Source organism: Periplaneta americana, chromosome 10 (assembly GCF_040183065.1).
Source record: "Periplaneta americana isolate PAMFEO1 chromosome 10, P.americana_PAMFEO1_priV1, whole genome shotgun sequence".
Lineage (NCBI taxonomy): Eukaryota > Metazoa > Arthropoda > Insecta > Blattodea > Blattidae > Periplaneta > Periplaneta americana.
This window is the reverse complement of record NC_091126.1, coordinates 139,730,244-139,757,600: the sequence shown is the minus strand read 5'-3', so window position 1 is coordinate 139,757,600 and position 27,357 is coordinate 139,730,244. Positions and strand designations below refer to the sequence as shown.

The window sequence follows — 27,357 nt, the reverse complement described above, 5'->3', positions numbered from 1 at the left end:
CGAAGAAACGGCCGCGCTCAATGAGCGTCGTTTGTGCGGGCCTGATCTGCATATTTTGTGACATAAAATTTTGATTAATAAGTCAGGAAGGTATGTCCAGAATTTTGAACTAATTAAAAAGTATTTATTTACATTGTTATTGTCTTCTACATTCTTGAATAGTTTTTGTATTTGAAGATGAAATTTAAATATTAACCCTAAATGGTCATCCCTGGTTTGTTGTTGCCGTCGTATCGTGTTCTACTATTGTGTATCAGATTTGCTACCTAACACTAACGATAATTATTAATGTATCGGCCGGCCTTGGGTCACAGGTGCGTTACAATACTGCGGCCTCGTTCTAGAGGCCACGCGGTCGTTATTGAACGCACCCCCCCTAACCCCGGCTTGACGCAGCCTTGAGTAACTCGTTAGTGGATTTCTGCCCCCCTTCATGCCCCCCCCGTCTATAGGGAAGACCAGGTAACTTGATACCCTAAGGGTGAAACCTAACCATTTTTCCCCCATTACCACAAATGCTAGTGGATTATGGTGATTTTCTAGTTTGAAGGTTGAATTTTCTTTTGCCAACTTCGTTTCGAATTTCGATACTGACAAATACTATAAATGGTAGTGATTTTGTAACCGGTATGTTGGCAGCTGAGGCAAATATCGACAATATTTGCCGGTACTGGAGTTCCATGAAATTAAAATTGTACTAGATTTCTCAGCCGGTTACTGGAAGATAGTGAAATTCGAACTTATTAATAATTAATTAATATTAGTATTAATATTAATACATAATAGTTATGTTATGTGTTGCGTTGTGGTTATAATTCAAGAATATATAAGTACGAATGAATATAATATACTTGGGCGTGATAATGCACGTGGGTAATGGATAGAAATATTATTTCAAATTTTAATGAATTTCTTTCGTGTTTAGATTTTTATTACTATGTCAAAAAAATGAAATAGTGTTGCAGTGACTCCTCCAAGGAAGAAAATGTGTGGCATTCAGAGTACGCTTCAGAAATCTGTAGTTCACGTGTATAATGAGTTGAAGAAAGAAGATAATGAAGAAGGAATTATGCTAACGGAGACAGCAATTACAACCAGAATAGGACAATTATTAGGAGTAAGTATTCTTAAGCATACATTTCAAAGTGGTATTCAGTTTTAGGAGTTTGCACTAATAATTTCATGATTGTGATCAAACAAAACAAATTTTTAGGTTAGGCCTAATGTTTAATCAAGTCAGTGATTTTCATATTGCCAAACTAAATACATTTAAGATACTGTAATACTGCAGTAGGTGATAGCTTAAATACATTTACAAATTAGACGAACAAGTAATCAAAAGCACGAAAGTAAATTTCCAGTTTTCTCTTTTGGTATTAAATTAACCGTTCAGATCACAATTTACATGCCACATCGGCCGAAGAAAATACAAGTCATATTGTAATTATTAACTTGATATTGCAGCAAATATTACATGAATGTTGGCCAGTTATGGTGCTTAAAAATAATTCAGTTTTATATAATAACTATATAACATACTCTATAAAGCATAGGAACGTTGACTCTGGCTGAATAATTTATTCATGACTGGTCTAAGTAATATTAAATATGGTGTTTCTTCAGAAAAGCTACCCCACCCAAAGTACTTGTTAAGATATAACACTCGAGAGGACGAGGACACACTACTGGGAAACTAACCATTTCTCTTCGTCCTGGACCTCTCGCATGTTATATTGGTAATTAGTAACAAGTTTGAGGGAGGGACTACAACAATGCATTAGAATATACAGGTAAGTGTCAAAGGATTTTTGTGCTGAAAGTATTTGTGGCTGTGCACTAAAACCACGTGTTCATCACTATGTAAATATCACAGAAATCAATTAAACAAAATAAAATTATGCCTTGTTTGGTGTAGCTTTTCTGGAGAATTACCTAAATATTAGCCTACTTAAACCTATCGTAGACCTAACCTAACATGTTGATCATTTTCTATTCATATAGCTGTAAATGTTGGTATTATGCATGAATTTTATGATATAATAATTTTTAGAAGTATTATGTTATTGTTTGTTATTACAGCTTGGCTTAACTACAGCCACGAAAGTGATAAATTCACACAAGGGGACCCCACTCGTGACACCAGGAAAACATAGACTACGTAAACATCCAGTGACTGATGCTGATGATTTTACGAAAGATGCAATTGCGAGATTTATTTATGACAAGTTACATAAAGGTAGGGAAGTTACAGGAATTATTGTGTTGATTTATGCAATGTAATTCTGATATTAGTCATAGGCCTATGTATAAAAATATGGCATAATTTTCATTTACTGTTACAGGGGAAGTACTAACAGCAGCAAAAGTTCTGGAACATATGAATGATGATTATGAAACATATTTATTTAGAGTATCCTTATCATCGGTGAAAAAAAATTTTGAAAGAGATGAAATTTCTATGGAGCAAAGGGGATCCTTATACACATGTATGAGAAAGTGATGTTATTCGTTTTTAAGAGAATATATAAGAAATGTGGAGCGTGAGAACCCTAAACCCGTAGTATTCTTGGATGAGACTTGGATTTTTATGAATGGTAAATTTCAATGTATTGTGAGACATTGAGTGATTGAATTTTTTACTAACAAATAGATTAACACTTATGTGGAATATGAAATTGCAATTAATATAGGCTACTAGTAATGAATTTAGGTGGGAACAACATGTTTTGCAATTAATAGTTTCATATTATAACTAGAGGTTAGTTATAAAATTCTTGAACGGTTTTCCTGTCTTTAAAATTTTTGTGTCTCTTAGAGTGTCAATGTGAATTGCTTTTCTCTCTCTGTTTTTTTAAGTATGATCACCCACTTATTCATGAAATAAACCAGGTGAAGTTTCCAGTGACATGAATGGTGTTATTCATAGACCAACAAATGAGGGTGGAAGATTAGATGCCGGAACGAAAGGTGGATTTATACTCGGTAAGTTATATTGATTTATATTTTACATAAATTTGGCAAGAGTAATTTTTTAAATCAGGGTACAAAAATATAAAAATTGGTGACTAAATAAAAACGTGGGAAAGCCTTTCACCAAAGAGGATCTCATGTCATGTCATGTTATGTTATGTTATGTTTTATTTTCTTTATTTAAATGCTGTGAATTCATGTGACGTAATTATATGCCCAGGTATAATTTTTATTGCAGGTGCTGATTTAATTTTTTCATGCAATTGAAAGAAAAGTCAGGACTACCATAGTGCTATGAATAGCCCTGTAGTTGAGAAGTGGGTGCAAACACAGTTGTTGACCTGAGAACATTAGGGCAATGCGTTATTGTCATGGATAGTGCTGCATATCATAGCAGACTTGTGAAAAATCAGCCAACAACAAAATGGAGGAAAGAACAGCTACTGGTGATTGCAACTGAATATAATAGATTTGTTGTACTAAATGATAAGAGTTGTACTAAATGATAAGAGTTGATGGTGTGAAATCACCTTTTGATATTACATTGCAATATTAATTTCCATACTTTACAGTCATTATTATTATTATTATTATTATTATTATTATTATTATTATTATTATCTTTACTACTACTACTACTACTACTACTACTACTACTACTACTACTACTACTACTACTTATAGATGCTACTTTTTTCTTTCAGGTGAAATTGAATCTACATAAGAATCCTAAAACAACAGAGCCTTGCCAATTACTGTTCTGAAGCGGCCTTGTCTTATGTGTTGTGTCTATATACAATTAATTCTTTCAGTTTTTTTTCCCCTTTAATGTAATGAAGTTGTTGGTTGATTGATACCAAGTGTTCAGCAGTTGATGTCATTTGTTATCTTGCACTCCAATATTTAACCAGATGATTGAAAGCTGTGTAAAGTTAAACAGTCAAGACAATGATCCATATCTTCATTGAGATTTCAGAAATGGCATGGGGAGATTCTGAAATATAAGTTGTTTGTAAATATTTGAGACAATCATGGCCTGTGATAATATGAGTACTGCCACTGTAGATTTTCATAGAAGTTCAGTTATTAAATTAGGTGTATTATTTTTACTATGTATTGTACTATATTTTTGTTTCGCTTAATTGATGAATTATATATGCTGTAAATTGAATAGTAGACTGTAGGTCTATAGCTTAACTGATGAATTGTATGTGCTGTAAATTAAATAGTAGGCTGTATACCACAAGTGATGAATTGTTTATGCTTGTAATGTGAAGTAATTTGCATGATATTTATTATCAGTTTCTGTATATTTCAACTGATTGAATTGTTTATACTTTTAAATTGAATTAACTTGCTTGCTATGTATTATATTTTATAGCTTAACTGGTGAATAATTGTTTAGGTTTGTCAATTTAATAATCTGAGTGCCATGTACTTCATATTTTTAGTGGAGCCACCAATGTAGCTTAGTCGGTAGACTCGTTGGCCTGCAAATTCAGAGCTGCACTCGAGGGTAGTTTGGGTCCCCCATTTGGTCTGATTAGTTGGTTGCTTCTGAGGATTTTCCTCCATCGTGGAGCAGACGCCGGATGGCCTATTGCAATTTTTTCATTTGCTTTAGAATCATTCCGATTTTTGTTACCACATTGTCATGTTCTGATTTTGTTATTCTTTTAACAGTGTGGTAAGATGCAGGTATAGATAACCTTACAGTAATTTTGCTACCTTTCAGCTACCTCATTACCTCCCACTCCATAAAGTTCATGGATCCACGGAAGTACCAGTCGTCGATGTAATTCAACCATTTTGCTTAAAATATTAAAACACTGTAAAATATTGAGATTTCATGCTGTTACGTCCATTACTGCAGCAAGAACATCTGATTTTGAATCTGATAGTATGACAGCCTTCTCAGATTTATGAAGTCGATACTGGAGATTTTGTAAGCTTAAAAGTGTATCTAAATTTTCACTATCAAAATTAGTCAGTGTTTGAAGTTAGTTAGTTAGTTAGTTAGTTAGTTAGTTAGTTAGTTAGTTAGTGGCGTTTAAAAAGGGCGCGTCAGCTACTATGGCTATTTGCGCCCTTATCTAAAATCTTTCACTAAACACAAACACAATACAATAACCAGAATGTTTAAAAAGCTAAAAAGCGTTGTCACGGTTAAAATGGGGCAAACAAGTGTTTGAATATAATTCCCTGTAAAAGGGAATATACTGGTATTGTACTACAACACCACTACATCTATGGCTTGGTAAACAGGATCCATCTATAAAAAATACTGTATGTAGTCACTCACTGACCAGATCATTTATCGTTTCTAATGATTTTTAAAATGTCTGGAGAAGTATCACATTTCTTAACATCATCTGTTAAAGTTAACTTATATACTATTCATTTTGAAATAACTTGGGATTGTGTTTTATTAGTAAAGTTTCCCTTAATTGAGCAAGTTTGAGTTCTCCAAGTAGAGTCAAAAAGTCTGTTGGGATTTTGGCTCAGTTTATTAATATTTGTGGACTGTGATTTTTTGTTCTAGACAACCATATTATCTGCAAATGATGAGATTATCATAAGATCTATTTCTTTAGTTAGACCATCGACATTAATATTGGAAAATGTATTCCTGAAAACAACAATGTGGGAAGCCCAGATGAATCTGTCTCTATTTACATATTTGTGACAATGAATCAAATAATCAAGTCACTGACCCAGTGTAACACTTTATCATGGACACCCTAAGTTTGCAATTTCTTAAGTGATTTATATCTACAGAGCCATATGATCCTTGAAAATAAATTAAAATTGTTAAGTTGTTTTGTTTTCTGTTTAAAATATCTTTAATATCTTGACTAAAATTTAAAATCTGTCCATTTGTTGAATGCAATTCTCTAAAGTCAAAATGAAAGTTAGTTACTAGATTCCAGGAACCAATTCAATCTATGAAATCATCTCTTCCATAATTTTGGCTATCATACTAGTAAGTGGTATCTGTCGATAACTCGAAAAGATATTAGTTGAATAATTGCTTTTCAAAATTGATGTTATGATAGATTTTCTCCAGACAGATATTGTATTTTAGATGAGATTACAAGATAAAAGTAGTGAGTTTGCTTGTTTGCCAACATGTTTAAGAAAATCAGCATGTGTATTGTCTGGACTTGGAGATGTTTTGGGTCTTATGTTATTAAATTAATAGTAATATTCAGTTCTTGATTAAATATTGTTATATAAAGTAGATAGTAGATTTAATATTTCTTTCAGTTTTTCCTTAATAGTCTGACGTACACAGATAAAACTAACAACCACACCACCAACTAATCTAATAGAAATTAAAATATAATTAAATGTAGAAAAAGTAATTAAAATTATAAATGCACGTAATAAACCATAACCCCCTAATTTCAACAATATACTATTTTATTCCCTTTTACAGCTTGTAGATAATTATTAATTATAGTTATTACTTATTAGCATAATATTTATTGAACTTATTGGCTATTTCACTTCGTTTGAAAGATGTTATTGTGTACAAAAAGCATTTTTTGATGATCGTTTCATGCTGTATGTTGTGTATAAATCTATGATTTCTGGCCATCTGTTCTGTGTAATCCATCTTTTGTATAGAATTAATAAAATATTCTTTTGGTAGTAATTATTTTATTAATTGAGTATTTAATTTTCACCAGCTCACATTTCTTGAATCATTTGCTTTTTCTTATTTAAATTTAGGACACAAGAGCCAAAAAGAGACTTCACAGTTATGTATCATACATTTTTTCAATGACAGACGTGGAGTTGCAGAAATAATAAGTGTAAGTGTAGCATTATTAAGCAATTTACAAACAAATGAAATCTTTAAAAAGGTATCTAGAAGTGAAATTACTTATGGCTTTTAAGGACCAAAATTATTTTTGTAAGTTGATTTATTATTATTTCAGTTTTAGCCTAGTTGTATTATCCATTTCCTTACTAATTTCAAAAGATAATCAGAAGTTCTTTCGAATTCCAACCAAAAGTCAATTGGTTATTAATTTATCTACCTTTAGGAAGTACAGTATATGTACGCTGGAATCTTTGAAGTGAAGTGACAATAATTTAATTGGTCTTGGAACAGATTTGATTCTTGAATATTATATACTATACTTTGTTGTATATTTACGTCTAGTAACCTATTAATGCTAATACTAATAATAATGTAAAGGAATAAAAGAATAGAACATAGCAATACATTTCTCATTATTATTGAAACTATTTAGAATAACCTTCCAACATTAAGGTAAAGTACGGTGAGTAAAGAAGTCATTCAGTACATAGGATCGTGATTTTACTACATGTGGTGATATCTGGTAACAGTTGGCAACACTGACAAGGCGGAAATATTTGCTGTTTGGGAACTGAACTTACGTGATCCTCACTATAATTACAGGCGGCGCGGCAGTTCAGAAATAACAGCAGATTACACGTCTCATTTGGAAGAATTTAATCCGATAATCCCATGGTTTGGTGCAATAGTTTCCCGGTTTCTTTCTTCACGGATAATACCGAAGTATAATCAGTAGTAAATTCTACGACTTAGAATTCTGTAAGGAAAATTAAGATCATCCAATATTTGTATTAAATACCGTAGAAGTGGGTAAAGTCAATCAGTGGGTGTAAAATCGATCATTTGCGATTTTTATTGAAAATTATATATTTTCTCATTTACTTGTTAAAATTTTGTTATGCTGACTTCATTGTCTTACATTGTAAATGTAAGCGAGAGGGACAACAAAAAGCCTGCGAATGCCAACAATGGGAACACTGTGTAATTACCGTTGAAGTGAAAATTGTTATTTTCAATTTTTTCTCTTAAATGAAAATAAAGTCTTACAAACTTTAAATTATAGTCAGCAGTGAAAGGAGACAGGAAGTATATGCAAGTACTTTTCGTTGAGATTGTATCCTGAAATAATAGCTTTGCAGTTCGTAAATGTTTGTATTGAAACTTATTATTTTAAGAAAAGTGTCATAGTCTAGCTTATATTGATGGGATAGTGGGGAAAGAGGAAGACGAAATTATGGTGAATTTCTTGCGTAAGAGAAGCACTGCCAAAGGAACATATTTTGTACACCCCTCTGTACCTGACTATGGGAACAACGTAGTTTCTAAAGTGACATGAGGAGGGGAAGATTTCAAATAACATCTGATATAAACCTAAGCAATGTTGAATTGCATTTTAGATTATAATTGAAGGGTGGTATTTCAATGCAAATTTTGAATTCTTAAATCTTTGTTTGTCGGTATGTGAAGTATTAAAATGTGTTTTTTGTTTTTTATAAGTTGGCAATCATAGTCACGATTGTACAGTTGAAACCTATAAGCCTAATTGTATTGAATAGTATGATCACAGTAACAACAGATACACTATATAATGCTATAGGCATATATTGAAGATTATTATTGTTTTTTACACCTCTTATAACAAATAAAATATATTAATACACTTAATTTGTTTCTTAAGAACATAAACAGTGATCGACTTTACTCCGCAATATTTTAAAATTGATCTTAAAACTAACAATTCAATGGTGATCGACTTTACCCTATTTAAGCAGGTAACTTCGATCACAATTCAAATAAAAAAGCAGTTATTTATAGATTGTAATTCAATTCTTGTGACGTGCCTTCATAAGAGAAGGATATGACGACAAAATGCTATTTTCTGATGAACTTCGCTCCATTGCATAACCTCAGTATCATTAAAAAAATTGCAAAATTTTGATCGATTTACCCTCTTCTACGGTACGTAGAAGCGAGAACATCAATATGAAAAAGAGCAGAGAAGATCTGAAGAAATGGACACGGGTCGCAAGGTGCTAATGGGCAAACTGATGGAATTACAATCGCGAGGAAGAAGAATGGTCGACAGAAAAATAAAGTGAAACAACCGCAGTTATCGCACAAACTGGAAAGTAGGGAAATTGAAGAAAATTATTGGCATAGATTAATACCGACCAGCCCAACTAAACAGAGGTTAAGAGGAGATCGGAAATTTTAACTAGGACAAAATGATACGTGACAGGTGATGGACAGTGTGTTCGATTAGCAATTGTGGTGGAAAGTAACTATCGTAATAAGATCGTTGACCAGGTACGTGTAGACGACGGAGAATTGGCTGAAATGCAGATCGCGCCGGAGGAAGCGAGACAAAACCAAGAAATGCTGAGATAAAGAATACAGAAGAAGAAAACATATGTAAGAAAACAGATGAGAGCGGCTTAAGTACCATAAATGCAATGAAGTTTAGTGACATGAGTAAAAATTCAAGTGATTCGGGAAGTGATTTAACTACATTAGTTGAAAGGAAGGCCTGTGCCGAGAGAAGTGAAATTGTTTCTGTGAGTACAAGGGCTGAAATGGGGAGAAGTGAAGAGAAGAAAAAGAAAGACGTGTTTATAACAGAAAAGAGTGAAGTGGATTTTTCTGATCCAGAGACAGCTAAGGACATAGTAAGTAAAATAAAAAATGAATTAGAGAAGTGTAATAGGAATTTAAGTAAGACGATAGGGATAATGAAAATAGGTGAGGAGTATGTTGGTGGAGGCTAGCTAGGATAGCGAAGTATAATATGTAGAAAATTAGTGAGATCTGAAAAAGGATTGTACACAAGAATCAGACATAATAATGAACATATTGAACAATGGTGTAGTATGGTTTAGTAACAAGTATATTAGAAACAGTGTGTTTTCGATATAAGTGAACTGGAAATCAAGAATGGAGTTGTAAAAGTGTCAATTTTGAATGATCTAAAAAGTCGTTAGGTTTTAAAGTTGGGAATACTGATCAATTTAAATGGGGTCGAAAGTCAAATTATAAGAGCTTCTAGAAAAGGTATATCTGTAATGAATGTAATTGTGACACCGGATACAAAATTGTGAGGTCCACGTTACACGGATATAAAAGTTGACATCAAATATATCATATCAATACCAATGAGTATCTTGAACTCACTGTTTACCTCTATGTCTTCTTCTTCTTCTTGAAGAAATGAGCTTTATTGATGATTATTTGGTCTCAGGTCTCTTCAGAACTAAATCAAAATGTGTTTGTAAAAGAGTTATAAGTAAAATGATACAATCTACTATCTACATAGTAGCAAAACTGGAAATGTTTTGATTTTGCAAAGCCATTAGAATTTATGTAAGTCCTACACTCATGAACATTGTCGACAACTTTTAATTCACTTACGGATTTTAATAATTGTAAATTTGAATGTGCACGACCTAATGCTTTATATTCGACAACATATCGATAATTACTCGTTAATTTGCAATATTTCTGAACATTAAAATAGAAATAGACAACAAATAAATATTCCGTATTGTAGTTCAAAACATACTATAGGGTCATTCCATATCAAATCAACAAGGCACTCAACCCGACCGACTCGGATTTCTTTCAAAATTTGAGGGTTTGTTTGACCTTCCGCGCTAACTAAAACTGCCGAGTTTCATATGTCCTGTGCTTTTTGTTTTCTGTCAGTGGCCTTTCAAACATGAAGAAAAATCACATTTTTGTAAGCACGCCGCTTCAATTAAAATTATATATCTCAACAACGTCTCCAGATAAATTTACAAAAAAATTGGGTGATACATTCTTAATATGTGATAGTCTTTATTGCTTATATTGTTTTCTGCATGTATTCAATTACACTGAAAAAAAAAACATGGTGAAACAATTTTCATATATTCATATTTAAAAATGCGGGGGTTCTATTTTAATGAAAAAAATATATAGTACGCCTCAATTAGTGATATAATGAACTGATAAGTTTCAACTTGGAATCTTCATAGGTTATAAAGATAAAAATTATTATGTCACAGCAAGCGTAAGCTAACCGTGTAAGTCGCAATAATATGTCCCACACATTCGTTGTATTTAATTATATTTGATCATATTCTTGAATGTCGCAATGTAATTTAACATGTAGTACATAATTCGAATTTTTTAAATTATTACCTGAAATAAATTATTGTCACATGGATTTTGTTAAACCTGAAGTTCTGTAAGAAATGCTTACCTTTCATTGCTGAGATGAAATAGCCTGATCATCTTTCCAGACGGGATGCTACGTTGTTTCAACTGCATTTTAAAACTGCTTAGCAAGTATAATACCCATCCTAAACAGTAGGACTGTATGAAACTTGTGTTCCAGGCACTGCGGTGGATTTTGCAAATCGAAGAGCAAGCATTTTTTCCTCTTCAGTATAGCCTTTTTTAGTCACATAAACAGTATTAATGTTTGGGAGATGATGCCTTGTCCAGTCGTACAATTCCCTAGGTGTAGTTATTTGTTTATCGGATGGTCTCTGCGAACTAGCACAACCCGCAAACCTTTTAAGTGTCCCACCTACAACGTCGCACGCTCTTTTGCCATGCGATATGCAAAAATAATGCAATTCTGTTGGAAATCCAAAATCTTCTTCATGTAATGTGAGGTTCAGGAAATTTTTTTCTATTTTTATACTGAGCAGAGAATCCATCGGAGAAATACATAATTTTTGTGGTGAATTACAGATGTTTGTTTTAATGACTCCATCAGATATTTTTGAAACAGATGTACAGCTGTAGTGTCATATTTCGGGCAGTGTGAAATTATTACCAGATATTTAATAGAGACTGTATCGGATAACGATTCGTTATGATATATTACGAAATATGAATGGCTGTCTGTACATTAGTCCTGTGATATGACTGAATTTCATCTTGGATTACGAAATAATAGTTTTCAGCGAAGTCGCATAACACAACAAGCAGGCATGGCTGTAGAAATGATTTCATATCACGTAGAAACTTATTTTGTTCAGATGATATAAATGAGTGAGTCAGTAAATCACCAAGTTTCTCCAAGAGACAGTCGAAAAATTTGTCTGTGGGTTTCATTATAGTCTCAAGCGTTGATCGGTCAGTCGTCATCCACTGCTTCTAGGTCACTGATTCACTGCAGTTTTATACGAAGCATTTCTCTAAACCGTCTCTTGTTTTGAATGGTTCAGGACATTCTGTACATTTCCTGAAGAAGCAATTTATATGAGGAGGATTGCACACCATAGTAGCCAAGAAATGTTAAGTTGAAAAGTATAAAGAGAAATTTTCTTGAAATCCACGTAGACCTGAAACTTTAATAAATTGCTTCCGGCATAAGTTTTACATTCTGATAGAACACAAACACAGACAGTATAGTCCACTAACTCCAGCTAGAATACAATTTCTTGGTCAGGGTTAGAATTTTTAAACACTGCATATAATTAATTTCTGCTCATGTGATTTACTCCCTGATTCTTTAATCACAACAAATATTTCTTACCAGGCATCATTCTGCTTATGTCGTCAGAACAACAGAATTCTTTAACTTTACCGGCAACAGCCGCGAGCAAGGGTTTTCCAGGTTTCGGATTTGGTGAACACAAAACTCCCTTTCCCTTTGCCAGGACTTTGGCTTTCCGAATTATGTATTCGAAAGCTGAAAGAAACTCTTTTTTATATTATTTAAGCTGCAGCTTTTAGGTAGTAGTGTTAAAATGGTGATTTTCTCACTTTTACCTGAATTTTGAAAATTTTCCTGCAACTGAGACAAAATTTCAGAATCAGAAAGGTCCTGGTTCCTCGGCATCTTTATATCGAAGGCTTTGTCTTTTACAATATTTTCAAATTTCTGTCTCTTATATTTCTCTTGTTGTAGCCTTTCTTGTTTAATAAGGAACACACCTTGGTCAAAAAGACTTGTATTTAATGAACTTACATTTGCTGTAGAGTCGACGTATTCTTCATTACTAGAGTCATTATGAGGATTCTGCGTAATAGCACCATATTATATTTTTATTTCTTTGCGACACATAGCGCACACCTTTTGTTCCTGTTTTAAATCAGGAAATACATTAAGCATCCACGATATAACACTTCTTCAATTTTTCCTCTAATTACAGTGCCCTGATTTCTCGAAGGGATTGCAGCAAACATAGGCCTATAACTTAAAACGCGACTCCATTACATCGCACAAAACTACCACATACTACGAAAATTAACGACACTGCACTTGAAACAAATTGCACGTTTTGTATAAATTGAAAACTGTATAAATTGCCACTCATGACGGCCTGACAGATCGATGACGCAGCTTATCAGACAAGTAGGAACTAGTGCGCATGCAGTGTTGGTGTAAGACGGGGTTAAGTGCTACAAGCCAATACATTGATATATTTTTTTACTGATATTCCTGAAACGTTTCCAAAATGAAACTTACACCAAGGGGAGAATACTGTTACCTCTATAACATACATTTTTCGCAAAATAATTTATGTCCCGCATTTATAGACATTCAATGTTAAAATGTGTTTCACGTGACTATTCAATAAAGAATTCATTACTGTGATGTAAACCTATTTTTATTGAAACGTATGATCCCTTAGCTTTAAAATAAGCCAAAGTTTATGATTCTATCTCAATTAGAAGAGAAGTTATGAATTATTTTTGTTGACATAGTATGCGACATTTTTACATTTTTTCTCGTATTGACAGAATTGCTGTAGGGATATCGTGCATTATTGAGGGCTAAAATTTTACATAATTACTTAACTTAAGGTTCTTTACCATCCTACCAAATTTAATGAAAATCTGAGGTGGTCGGGTTGAAAAGTCCACTTTTTTGTGTTGATTTGACATGGAATGCCCCTATAGTAAAATCCCTCGTAACCGGCACCCAAATAACAGGCAATACCAAAACAACGGCACTTTTGACTGGGCGAAAAAAACTTGAATCTGCCATATTACCACAATCTGAGCCACCAGTTTTGCCACATTAGGAAGTTCGCACGAAATTTCATTTTCAGTGAATATTAAAACCTAAAATCAGTGTATTATTTGTGTTGTGTGATGGGTTTTAATAAAGGCAATCCACACAGTTTTAATGTATATTTAGTTATGTTCGGGCCGGCAGTGTTGCCACATTTGGAAGTTCAAACGAGCTTTAATTATCAGTGAATATTCAAATCTAAAATTAGTGCATTAGGTGTGTTGTGTGATGTGTTTTAATAAAGAAAATCCACACACTTTATTTAGTTATGTTGTGATCGTCAGTGTTTGCACATTAGGAAAATCGCACGAACTTTTACTTTTCAGTGAATATTCGAACCTGGTATTAGTGTATTATTTGTGTTGTGTGGTGTGTTTTAATAAGGAAAATCCACACAGTTTTTTTGTTCATTCAGTTATGAGCAAGTGATAGAGAAATAAGCTTCTCATGGCTGCAGTTTCAACATTTGGCACCATGTAATACGTATTTATTCAATTATCCGGCAAAATATCGTACCAGGAACTAGCCTTAATATTTGAGGAGAAAAATTCGCTCCGGCGCCGGGGATCGAACCCGGGTCCTTGGTTCTACTTACCAAGCGCTCTGACCACTGAGCTACGCCGAATTCAATCCACAACACCGGTACGTAGAACTAAGCACCCGGGTTCGATCCCCGGCGTCGGAGCGAATTTTTCTCCTCAAATATTAAGTGTTAATATTACAGATAACATTCTGCAGGACAGATTAATGAATCTACAATATACTGAACTAGGCTCTTGGTGCCGGATAAGAGGGATTCTACTGTAATTCGTTTTTCTGTTGCGGGGCCGAAATATAAAATAAGCTTCCCAGTCAATTTACAAATCAGTGTCGGCTTCGGTAGCGTAGTCGGTATAGCGCTGGCCTTTTGTGCTCGAGGTTGTGGGTTCGATCCTGGACCAGGTCGATGGCATTAAAGTGTGTTTAAATGCGACAGGTTCATGTCAGTAGATTTACTGGAATATAAAAGAACTCCTACGGACAAAATTCCGGCACACCAGCGACGCTGATATAACCTCTGCAGTTGCGAGCGTCGTTAAATAAATCATATGAAAATCGGTCAATATTAAACTTACAATTTACGTGCCGAAAGTTTTTATACAATATTTTATAATCGGTTATGTAAAAATTCTTTTTACTCTGTTGGAGAGTTTCTAAACATTAATTCCAGTGAATTGTTGTTTATTAATAAATTAATTGTATTTGTTAGTTTTTATAGTAGCCTAGTTTTTAAAGTATCCTATGTACGATTTTTTTATTGATAAAGGGTATTGCTTATATGTTTGATGGCCTAATAAATTGAATTCAGTTGATTAGCCTACATTGTTGTCTTCGATCGCTGTTCACTTTTGCCTGTAACATGCAAGAAGAAGTCGTATTGTGGGAATTTGATATTTCAATGTGGCTATAGGCCTACACTATAAACTTGTGGGTTTTAAATAATAAATTCACACACATGTGGATTGTAAGTGTATATGAAAAGCGAATTATAAAAAAATGACACTTTAAGACGTGTTGTTAGGTTTTATGACTACCTCGTTTTTCCCTTCTTTTTCCTACATTGTTTCTTTTTTCTCCCTTCCTTTATCTTCCTCTTTTTCTTTCGTCCTTTCTCTCTTTCTTCGTTACCTTCCTCCCCGATTTCCACCTTCGTTATCTTCTTCCTCACTTTCTATTTTCTTCGTTATCTTTATTCCTTTTTCCTTTCTCCATTTCCTTCCTCTCCGCTTATTGTCTTCGCTATCTCCTTTCTTTCTTTCTTTCTTTCTTTCTTTCTTTCTTTCTTTTTCTTTCATTCTATCTTCGTTAACTTCCTCCCTTTCTTTGTTATTCTGCTCCGCGCTTTCTATCTTCGTTATTTTTTTCCATCCTTTATTCTTGCTTCTTTCTTTCTTTCTTTCTTTCTTTCTTTCTTTCTTTCTTTGTTTCATATTGGGTTGAGGAAAAACCCCGGAAAAACTAAACCAGGTAATTAGCCCCGACCAGGGTTCGAACCCGGGCTACTTGGTTTCGCTGCCAGACGCGCTAACTGGTATTCTAAAGGTGTGGACTGTGTACGTTTTGTAAGCAATGTTCGCAAATACGATCGTATTACACCATCCCTGGAAGCAGTAGATTGGCTTAAACTAGATAAGAAAAGAAATTTACATTCACTTCTCCTCTTCGAAATTTTGAACTCTCCTATTCCTTCGTACCTGTCGTCTCGCTTCACTTACCTTTCTTTAGAATAAAATCTGAACACAAGCTCTCGCTATGAAACAATACTAATAATACCATCTCATCGTACCTCCTTATACTCATCCTCTTTCACAATAGTCCTGCCAAGACTCTGGAAATCGCTACCTGCTAGCATCAGGGACTGTCGAAATAAAATTGAATTCAAACGCAAACTTACTACGGTCCGTCCCAGGATTGTGTAGAGTGACTTGGCGCATATGGGGGCGGAGTCTATCTGTGCCGGAGTCTATTGCGGGCAGCATCAGCTCGAGGCCGCTAAGGGGTAAGATGCTCATAGTGAGAGTTCAGATAGAAATGATTCCCTCGTGCAAGCGATTGGTAGCTTAGTTCAAATAGTGCCTCCCCCCAGAGAGGTTATTGGCCCTCGCCCTCCCACATAACCTTGCGCAGTGGTCTTATTTCGTCTTTCTACTCTACAGAATCCTGGGACGGACCATAGCATTTGGTCAGTAACTGAGACTAGTTCAGGCATGGCTTCTTGTAAATAGTTATTTTATTCTAGCATAAAATATTTCAATATTTGGTAATTTTATCACTATATACATAATTTTATTATCCTAGGTTTAATTTGTACTTCAGTAAAAAAACACTTTCTTTATTCTTAACTTCTATAATACATTTTTTAGCTTTTATTAATCAGATAGTCTTTTAGTACTTTGGTTTTTTATTGTAATTTTAAATTTAATATTAACTGTAATTATAATTGTAATTGTATTCTTAATATTGTAGTTGTAATCCCCTGGTGAAGGGGAAGAGAAGGCCTGATGGCCTTATCTCGACCTGGTTAAATAAAATATACCACTACTATACTACTAAATACCTCCAACATGTCTGAACTGATATTTGGACTGACTAAACAAAAATGAACTGCTTAAGGGTTTAGGTATAGCTTACGGCAGTAAAATTTTGGAAATATTCAATATTTTTTTTCCTCCATTACTGTATCTTGTACAGTAATGAAAATTAGTACGTGTAAACACTGTCCTTCTGTTATATGAAAAAAATATTTTTACTATTTAAAAAATATATTTACATTTTTTAAAATTGAGTTTACTGTGCAGTGATGAAACGTTTCCCACATAACTCAAAAACTATCCAACATTCTGTTATGAAATTTTTTGTGTGTCTTAGTACAATCAGTTCTCTACCTTTGATAGATTGTCTGATAAAAAAATAAATAAATTTTTAAAATGTTCAAATATCAGTATTTTCTTCTAACACAAAATAAAAAAAATATGTATTAAGGAATTGAGTAAAAAGAGCATGATATTGTAAACATGAGTTTCAGCAATAAAATAAAAGAGCGAGAGTATGAAAGTATATGAGTTAGGAGGGAAACGCTTCATCACTGCACAGTAAACTGCCATCATTTTGAATTTTGAGAAAAAATATATAATTAATTTTTTTATATCGTAAAGACATTTTTTCATATAGCAGAAGGACAGTGTTTTACACATGCCAATTTTCATTATTGTACAAGATACAGTAATGGAGGAAAAAAACGTTGAATATTTCCAAAAATTTTACTGCTGTAAGCTGTACCTAACCTTTAAATCAGACACTTTCTATATACGGGAATACTTCCATGCCTTCTATGTTGCAACACAGAAGAGCCTGAAATTTAGGAAAGCAAGTTTAAGGCACAATTGTATAAACTCCCTGACTAAAGATCAATTTTGATCGAAGACCGGAATGTGAACCGAGTTCAGACACTTCTTCTATTGTATAAAACCTTTCCTGCAATCAAATTACCTAGGTTCAAATGCAATCTAAGTTGACGTGAAAAGGACTTGGCAACATCGCATAAACAGTTGAAGTATGTGATGCGCGGGCCATGTTGTACAGGTTTGTTCAGTATAGCCAATTTAGCAACTTTAACTCTTTTTCGACCACAATTTCTTTTAACTTTTATATTGCTTAAATAGGGATTTAGCGACCTTTTTAGCACCTCATGGTGACAAAATTTAATCCTTCTTTGTTGATAATAGGAAATCTAGCGACTTTCCAACTACTTTTTGGCGACTTTCCGCACACTCTGTTGGAGACACTGATTTGTTTTGTGCATTGTAAATAATGGCGGACAATAAGAAGAAGATTGACCGTTCTCCAAATTGTTATGTTATGGTTTTTGATACTGCTGAACATAATAAAGCTTTATAAAACGACAATTTTCGTTTAATAATACATTAAATTGAAAATTTATGAATGTACCTATCATATCCATGAATAATTAATGGTTATTATAAACACAATATAATTATAGGTTATGTTATTTGACACTGCTGAACACGATAAAGCCTTATAAAATATAAGAATGTTTGTATATTAAGGCAAGAAATTGATATATATATATATATATATATATATATATATATATATATATATATATATAATGGTTATTCTTTTTGCACAATCTGCCACTCTTATACTTCAAACAGAAAAGAAATAACTTAACTTCGATCATCTAACTTAATCGGAGAAATTTCTTCAGTCAAAGTTGACTTTAGTTTAAGACAAATTAATCTCAGATTAGACTTTATACGACACAAAATTCCAAGTTCAGCTAGAACGAGGATCAATTTAACCTCTGATCTAAGATTAAATGGTTTATGCAATCGTTCCTAAGAGTTGCACTCACACTTGGCTGTCTCAGGGCCTTGGTCTCTGTGAGATATGTTTCCCGCTTATCATAAGTGCTGTCATGGACATTCTCTGTGTGGGTGAAAATGCATCACAGAATTTCCCCCTACACACGATTTCGGTTAAAAATAAAGCCTGCCGGAGGCGCTTCTAAATAATCCCTCCCTCCGAGGATCTGATCGATGAGACGCAGACAGAATCCACGAAGTGACGAGCCTCCTTCCAGGAAAGTGTAGCACAGCTTTAATATTCATAGAAACAAAGTACAAACATAAAGCACGGTTGACGCCATTACGCCAACGAATCCATCCCGGCATGCAACGCAGCAATAGGAATTCACCTGTTGTATCTGCCTTGTAATTATGCATGCGGACGGAAAGCCCTCATATCTCAGTGGAGCAAATAACTCAACAGTTGCAGTCGAGCCTGGGATGAGCCGAGTCGGACCCCCGTGTGTTCTTTCAGCCTGGCAGTGCCAACGGAATACATTAAGATAGCGCTCTCTGGCGGCTGCATTTAATAACTTACAGATCCCGGATCTCCTGTTTATGAAATGGAATCCCCGTACATATTTAAGCCGTGATGTATTCCATATTTATACGGCTGCGGTGAAGTGAGCCTATATATAGCCCGAGTTTTGCACTCAATATTTGTAGTACCACAAGCGTATGAATAGCTGCTACTTAGAGTCAAAGTTTCGTTACTTGCAAAAATGTGTATGCACTAAGAAGTAGAGCCACCGGCGTAGCTCAGTCGGCTAAGACGCTTGCATGCAGATCCGGAGTTCCATTCGGGCGTGGATTCGATTTCCGCTTGGGCTGATTACCTGGTTGAGTTTTTTTCCGAAGTTCTCCCCAACCATAAGAAAAATGTCAGGTAATCTGTGGAGAATCCTCGGCCTCATTTCGCCAAATATAATCTCGCTAGCACCAATTCCATCGACGCTAAATAACCTTGTAGTTGATACTGCATCGTTAAATAACCAAGTTAAAAAATAAGAAGTAGAACTCTGGAAAGAGAAATTTGAGAAATGGAGGAATGAAGAGTATAGCGTTGAAACACTGAAGAAAAGGGAATATTTAATCGGGATTTATCTTGAAAATACTGCCCACTAATTTACAGGCCTGTGAAAAAACTTTTGAAAAATTTTTAGCTCTTCTTTATGTATTTTTGTGTGCTGAAAGTAGAAATTACATCGAAAATGGGACATCACGCATCATTTTCAAACAAAAACTAAATTTTATGTTTTCTACTGCAGTGGAAGCTCTTAAGTTCGACATCCCATAGTTCCACTGCTTACGTAGGAGGATTAGACACGCCCCTATACGGGCACTAAGAAATGGGTTTGCCATTTGAATGGAAATTGGTTCTGTGTCTTGTTGTGATATTTTTGTTAAAGGAAAACAGAATGTTTTATTGATTAGGTCATCCATATTTAATCACTGATTTTAAATTAATGAACTCTTCTTTTTCTATTTGCGAATTGTGGCGTTTGTGAGACGGAACTGTCAAAACCCACTGTGACACTAGAAGTGCAGACACAAGTCTCGGGGCGGGCAGGAAACGGAAGTACAGTACTGTATTCGTTGATGGATAACGAATAAGAATTTGTATTCATCTCAGTTTCCACACCCATCACCCTTATTGGACTGAAATTTCAATTCTGTTTTGTCGAACTTAGGGGAGTCCACTGTATCTATTAATATACAGGACTCCTACAAACGACTTTTCCGGTTTCGAACACATGTAATTTACGTTGTATGAATCTGAGGTGCATGAAAAAAGTACCAATGGAAAGAGAAACTTAAAAAGTATAGTTCCTTACCTTAAAAATGTTCATTGTGTTCCCACTTGGTAACACGGCACACATCAAACCTATAGTCAGGGGCAGGTATTTATGAAAATTAATTCTATCATTTGTGTTTTTTAATATTGGTGTCGGCGGAGATTGTTGGGGATTGATTTGTACGCATGGCGGAGATTAAAGGAAATTTTGGAAAATACAAATATTTTGGAATTGGAATATTAACTCAGTATGAATATTACTTTCCAAATAATTAAAGGTTCGTTGGATTCTGGTAAAGGTGCGGTATGACCAATAGACAATATTTGTTGGATTGAGACCGTATTTAACACACATTCATTAAAAACGAAAAAAACTTGGAGCACTCAATTTAACACTTTTAAATTATTAGTGAAATGTTGAATTCTCCGTCTTTTGAGTTCACTAATGTAATGGGAATATCTGGAATACCATGTAATATAGCCTACTTGAATATATATCGAATTCAAGTGAAAAAAATCTGAAATAAAAAACTCAGAATATGAAATTCGCCATAAAACGACGTAATAGTAATAATTCGCGAATGAATTTGGCTATTAGAATTATATTTCGCGATTTGTCGCGATTGTTTTATCCGCATATTATTAGTCAGAATCACTTAATTCGTAAAGATTAGTTTCGATTCCCGGCCGGGGCAAGTTACCTGGTTGAGATTTCTTTCCGTGGGTTTCCCTCAACCAAATATGAGCAAATGCTGGGTAACTTTCGGTGCTGGACTCCGGACTCATTTCATCTGCATTATCACTTTCATCTCATTCAGATGCTAAATAACCTGAGATGTTGATAAAACGTCATAAAATAACCTACTAAAATAAAAAAAAGTTTAGTAAAATCTATTGTCTATATATTATGTCGTGTATTTCGCGATCTCCATAAGTACCCGGCCCTTCCTATAGTCAAGTTCCACGTAGGTATGCGGATTTTCCGACCCCCAAATTCTGAGGTTATGTCTGTTCACCTTACCAGAAATATGAAAAGTGGTTTCATCAGAAAACACCATGGGACGAATAAAGTCATCATCGTTTTCAATTAAAGTCTGCATACGTATGCAGAAATTTCTTCGTAACACTTTGCCCTCTGGTTTTAGGGCTTGCAGCAATCTTAGTCGGTACGGATGAAATCGCAACCGCTTGCGAACAATCTAGCCTTACAACCAGTGTACCATTTACGGATTGTAGCCCCACTGGGTGGATCTGCAGCAAACTTTGCTCGGTAATGCCGTTGCACATTAATAACCGACTGGTTCACATGAAAATCAAGGTTTTTTGTCCTCTATAGCAGCCTTTCCACCTCAACAATGAACAAATTTGTTTATATGCGCTATTATGAGTCAGTATTATCAACTAGGAAAACAATGTTGTCACAACTAAACTTTTTGAGTTTCTCTTTCCATTGGTGCTATTTTCATGCACCTCGGATTCATAGAACGTAAATTACATGTGTTCGAATCCGGAAAGGTCTTTGTAGGTCTGGACTGGGAGTTATAGCTGACGCCAGGGTTTTTGGCACGTGTCCTTGAGTACAATGCACAGTCTGCGAGCATCTATTGATGTGTATCTGAAAATGATACCACCTCCTATACACGTCACTTCAGCAATCTGCCAACCACAGCTGTCAGTCTTGCTGCCCTGACTGCGGCAGAAGTAAGATACTCGCACTTAACTTTCCTGCGGTGTGTCCTTGAGTACAGTGTCCAGTCAGTGAGTTTCTGTTGCCACTGCAGCTGAGAACGGTACCTCCTCCTAAATACGCGTCACATCAACAATCTACCAATCACAAGTGCCAGCTTTATCGCCTATAAATTGCTACAAAATTTAGACACTCGCACTTAAGTTTCCCATTACTTACTTCACATGCCAAAATCGGTGGCGCGCCCTATAAACCTGTGGATAGAACATCAGAACTTACACTTGGTATACCCGAGTTGAAGTTCCAGTCAAGGATAAAACTTTACTCTTGCATTTATTCAGTATGTATTCTGATCATCGGATTTTACTTAAATCCACAATTATTTTCGAGTTGAGCATATTTTCGAAGTGATTTAATTTTTTCCGCTTTTATTTATTTATTTATTTATTTATTTTAAATTGAGGGTCTAATATTGGGTTCCAGTATCTGTGACAGCGATGAAATTTGCTGCTGTGACATGCTGTGTTGTTGAAAGGACATTTTCATCATACAAAATATTGTTCATACACAATATAAAAAAGATGTACCAGAAAATTTAGAAATGTGGCTTGTCATATATTGTAACCAACACAATTATTTAAAAAAGTGATATATATATTTCAGTTCACTGATCAGTAGAGAAATAATTTGGTATGTTTTCAATTATTAATTGTTATATTATTTGTGTAATAAAGCATCGTGTGTTATATTTTTATAAAAAAACATAGAAGACCTATTTTCTGTATACACAGAATGGCTAAAGTGGTCTTTAAAAATCCGAACCTTTTTTTCTCTTGTACGGAGGAGGGCCTCAAAGGCTTACACTGCAGCCTGAGGCTTATTGTGCTTACCACTCGTATTCTTGTGAATGATTGGGTAGACGAACGGCCGTGCTCTTGTACAATTACAGCACGCCCCACTGTGAAATTAACCCGGGCTATTGTATGGATGGTTATGATGATATTTTAGTTAATGATGACGAAATGATTCCGAAATTCAACGCCGAAAATTACCCAGCAACTCTGCTTCAATTGGTTGAGGGAAAACCCCTGAAAAGACCTCATCAGGTAATTTGTCTCAATCAGGATTTGAACCCCGGCACGCTCGTTTCATAGCCAGACGTGCTGACCATACTCCACAGTGGTTGACTAATCCGAACCCTAGTGATCTAATTGTGGAGGTTACGAACAAAACCGTTCATTTCCACCGGAAAAATGAGATTTTTAAAATGTTTTCGGTATGTTTAGAGGGTTATATTTCTGAATATATTACTGTTCTTATTATAACTAGGTCATTTCCATGAGAAACAGTATGGTAAAGTCAGTATTTTCAATAAAAAACCGGACAATTCCTTGACATACTAGTTCCAATATTTTCCTTGTTTTTTTGGATAAAAGACATTTCCAATACTCTGCATGTGTTGCAAATACCAATCTATTAAAATTCGGTCATTTCCCCTTCTATTTGCAAGAGTAATAATATCTTACTGCTAATTGAAATTGTTATAAAAGTATTGTAATATTCATTTTTCCATAGTATAGTGTCAAAAGAAGTGAAATTGGGAGAGGAGCACGTCAAGGATGTCCTTTATCACCTACTTGGAAGATTTAGTAAAGAACTGTTTACAGAACATGGGAGGAGTAGTAGTAGGAGGAAGAAGAGCAAAGTGCATAAGATTTGCTGATGATATGGCGTTGTTAGCACAAGAGGAAATGATACTGAAAATACGCTACTGGAGATAAATGACAGCTGTGAGCAGTATGGGATGAAGGTAAATGCAAATAAAACGAAGAGCATGGTCATAGGAAGAAAAATACAGAAGATAAACTTGCGAATTCTAAATGAGGTAGTAGAATAAGTGAATAACTTCAAATACTTGAGGTGTACTATAAGCAGTAACATGAGCTGCTGCCAGGAAGTCAGAAGGAGGATAGCAATGACCAAGGAAGCTTTTAATAGAGAAAGGAGCATCTCCTGCTAAATTTGGAAAATAACTAAGGAAGAGACTATTGAAGTGCTTTGTATGGAGTGTGACATTGTATGGGGCAGAAACATGGACATTACGACGAAGTGAAGAGAAGCAAATAGAAGCATTTGAAATGTGGATATGGAGAAGAATGAAACATGTGAAGTGGACAGATAGAATAAGAAATTAAGTTATGTTGGAAAAAGTGGATGAAGAAATGATGATGCTGAAACTGATCAGGAAGACAAAAAGGAATTAGTTGGGTCACTGGCTGAGAAGAAAATACCTACTGAAGGATGCACTAGAAGGAATGGTGAATGGGAGAAGAGTTTTGGGTAGAATAGGATATTAGATGATAGACGACATTAAGAGATATGGATCATATGCAGAGACTAAGAGGAAGGCAGAAAATAGGAAAGACTGGAGAAAGATAGATTTACAGAGAAAGATCTGCCCTTGAGGAGAACAACTAAATGAAAATGAAACGGTGGAATGAAAGTGAGGATATCTGGGATGAGCATTCACATAGCAGAGCTAAATGTATTTTAATTTAAATTATTGTAAAAGTGTTACGATACGGGTAATTGTGTAATAGGCACCGGCGAGGTCGCCATCTTCCCACAATATAGGTCCTGGGCATATATTTTCCCCGTTAGAATGTAAAAGGGACTCACACTGTGCTATTCATAAGAAAATTTTCAAAATCTAATTAAAATATGTTTCGGAATGTGTATGATAAGAACTTTCTTGTGTTAAATTTTAACGTACCTTGTTAACATGTTTCGACTTATTTTGGGTCATCTTCAGAACTGGTCGTTGTTGCTCTTGGCGCCTCTTGTTTCCTGTGAGGGTGCGTTCGTTGTTCTCATTCAAGAAATTAAATTACAACATCGCATACAGAACAAATAACCCTCTACAAAAACATCTCAACACACAAACAACAGAAACAAACAAATACAACCACACAGGCGTATACAAACTCAAATGTAACACCTGCAACAACTTCTACATAGGACAGACAGGCAGATCATTTCAAACACGTTACAAAGAACACATCACAGCCATAACAAAATTACAAAACACCTCCACATATGCAGAACACATGACAAATGCCAACCACACCTACAGAGACATCAACACAGACATGGAAATACTGCACATCCAACCAAAAAGCCAGAAACTTAACACACTAGAACAATATGAAATATACAGACACACGAAAACACACTCCAACGATATTCTCAACACAACTCAATTTCAAAACACATACACTCATTGACTCTACACTACGAACGCGCCCTCACAGGAAACAAGAGGCGCCAAGACCAACAACGACCAGTTCTGAAGATGACCCAAAATAAGTCGAAACATGTTAACAAGGCACTTTAAAATTTAACACAAGAAAGTTCTTATCATACATATTCCGAAGTGATACAGTGTTAAAAGTTGTGTAATCAAGATGTATAAAATATATGTATATATATTTGGTAATGTAAGCCCATGTGCTCTGGACCCCTATTGCTAGAAGATTGCCTGGCCGATGCTTACTATATAATTACCATGATACTCCATGATACAGTTGATGTAAGTGACGTATATGTTTTACTTTTGTAAATGTCAAATATCTTTGTGGGACAAAAGTGAACATTTACCTCACATTTCTAAACAAAACCGGATATTTCCAAAAGACTTTTATCTATAAAATGCACAGAAAATAACTAAAAGCAGGATTATTGACACCATCAGAACAACGGACGTAACATGCACGATATATAAAATTATATTTTACTTTGGAGTATAGTAAATGTTCGATAAATTTTTTCTACTTACTGAAAAACATACTATTTTGGAAATAACCGGTTTTGTTCGCAACCTCCACAATTTACAACATTTTTCTGCTTCTTTTCTTTGTAACAGGCGGTGGAGGCGCCACTGGTCAAGTACAACTTTATCCTCGGGAACCAGGAGGGCATCGCCCCTGCCAGCGTGCAGGTGGAGCTAGGCACCGAGCAGAACGGAAATCAGGTAGACGAAGAGACCACCTTTGACGACATCGAGGAGGAAGAAGAGGAGGAAGAGGAGGACGGAGGGAACGGCGACGAAGGCGGCGTAGAAGCGAGAAGAGTCGGTGGCGGAGGCGGTGGGAGAGGCGGGGGCAGAGGAGGTGGAGGGGGAGGCGGAGGCGGAGGCGGCGGTGGAGGCGGAGGCGGCGGTGGTGGAGGAGGTGGAGGTAGCAGCGGTGGCGGTACAGGTGGCGAAGGAGGCTTCGGTACCGGAAGGGGCGGCGGAGGTGGCAAATGGGCCGGAGGAGGTGGTATCGACAGAGGCACCACGGACGAAGAAACCACGCAGACACCTTCTACAGAGCCAGTAACTGTCACCCCTACTCAGAGTTCTCCGAGCACGGCCAGCACCCTACCTCCCACTACACCCACAACGCCCAAGTCGCGGCAGAGGCCTACGACGACGCAGAGACCCAAACCGATCACCCCACCACAGAAAGGAGAGGAGCCGGAAGAAGTGGACAGTAGGTAGCATCAGCGCTGGCACAACATAAAACAGTACTGATCTGGTGGAGTGCATGGAGCTGTGTTAGACCTGGGTAGCCTGCTGTTTCCAAATACAGGGGTGATTCACGAAGACCGTGCAGTACTCTGGGAAATGATTCCTGATAAAGTTGTGATGAAAAATGTTTATATCATCCCATTTCATAATTGATTGGTATTGGGAAATTATACACATTAAAAACCCTGAAATGTGCATGCGAATATCCACTTATAAAGCCAAAATATGCTCTTACATATGCAGTAAAACCTAAAGAGCCGAATAGCTTACCATGGAATAGGATCCTACGAAACACAGAACACTAGTCGTATAATGGGAAACTTTCAAATTATCGGGATTAACCCGACAGAGGTCGCGTGGTTGTTTATTACGCGGAAGGTCACGCATAATGATGTTAGACGGGGAGGCTTTTTCTCTGCTTTTACAGTTATTTTACTTCTATTTTACCACGTTTTGAACCATAATAAATTGTTTTAAATTTATTTTTCCTTTAATTTATGAAATATAAAACAAAGAAATACAGGAATTTATGTTATAAAATTAATATATTTTATAATACATTGCCAAAGAATACATTAATGTCATTTTCA

The 27,357-nt window shown here is 35.3% G+C and overlaps 1 protein-coding gene, 1 long non-coding RNA gene and 1 other non-coding gene across 4 annotated transcripts in view; 2 read left to right on the top strand and 1 right to left on the bottom strand.

Moving 5' to 3' along the window:
* LOC138707741 (MAM and LDL-receptor class A domain-containing protein 1-like) overlaps nt 1–27,357 on the top strand; it is a 280,376-nt gene that overhangs the window by 123,648 nt on the left and 129,371 nt on the right. The window contains exon 3 of the mRNA XM_069837606.1: nt 26,120–26,729. Within this exon, the coding sequence (XP_069693707.1) occupies nt 26,120–26,729 (610 nt within the window). The remainder of the gene's footprint in view (nt 1–26,119; nt 26,730–27,357) is intronic.
* On the top strand, nt 921–6,940 carry LOC138708044 (uncharacterized). 2 transcript variants are annotated; one of them, XR_011334559.1, is made up of 6 exons: nt 921–1,117; nt 2,080–2,236; nt 2,343–2,594; nt 2,857–2,982; nt 3,209–3,416; nt 3,675–6,940. It is a non-coding gene; the product is annotated as an uncharacterized lncRNA (long non-coding RNA). The 2 variants fall into 2 exon arrangements; XR_011334558.1 differs by having other exon boundaries at nt 929–1,117; nt 3,209–6,940.
* Nucleotides 14,361–14,433, bottom strand: TRNAT-AGU (transfer RNA threonine (anticodon AGU)). Its single transcript has one exon. It is a non-coding gene; the product is annotated as a tRNA-Thr (tRNA).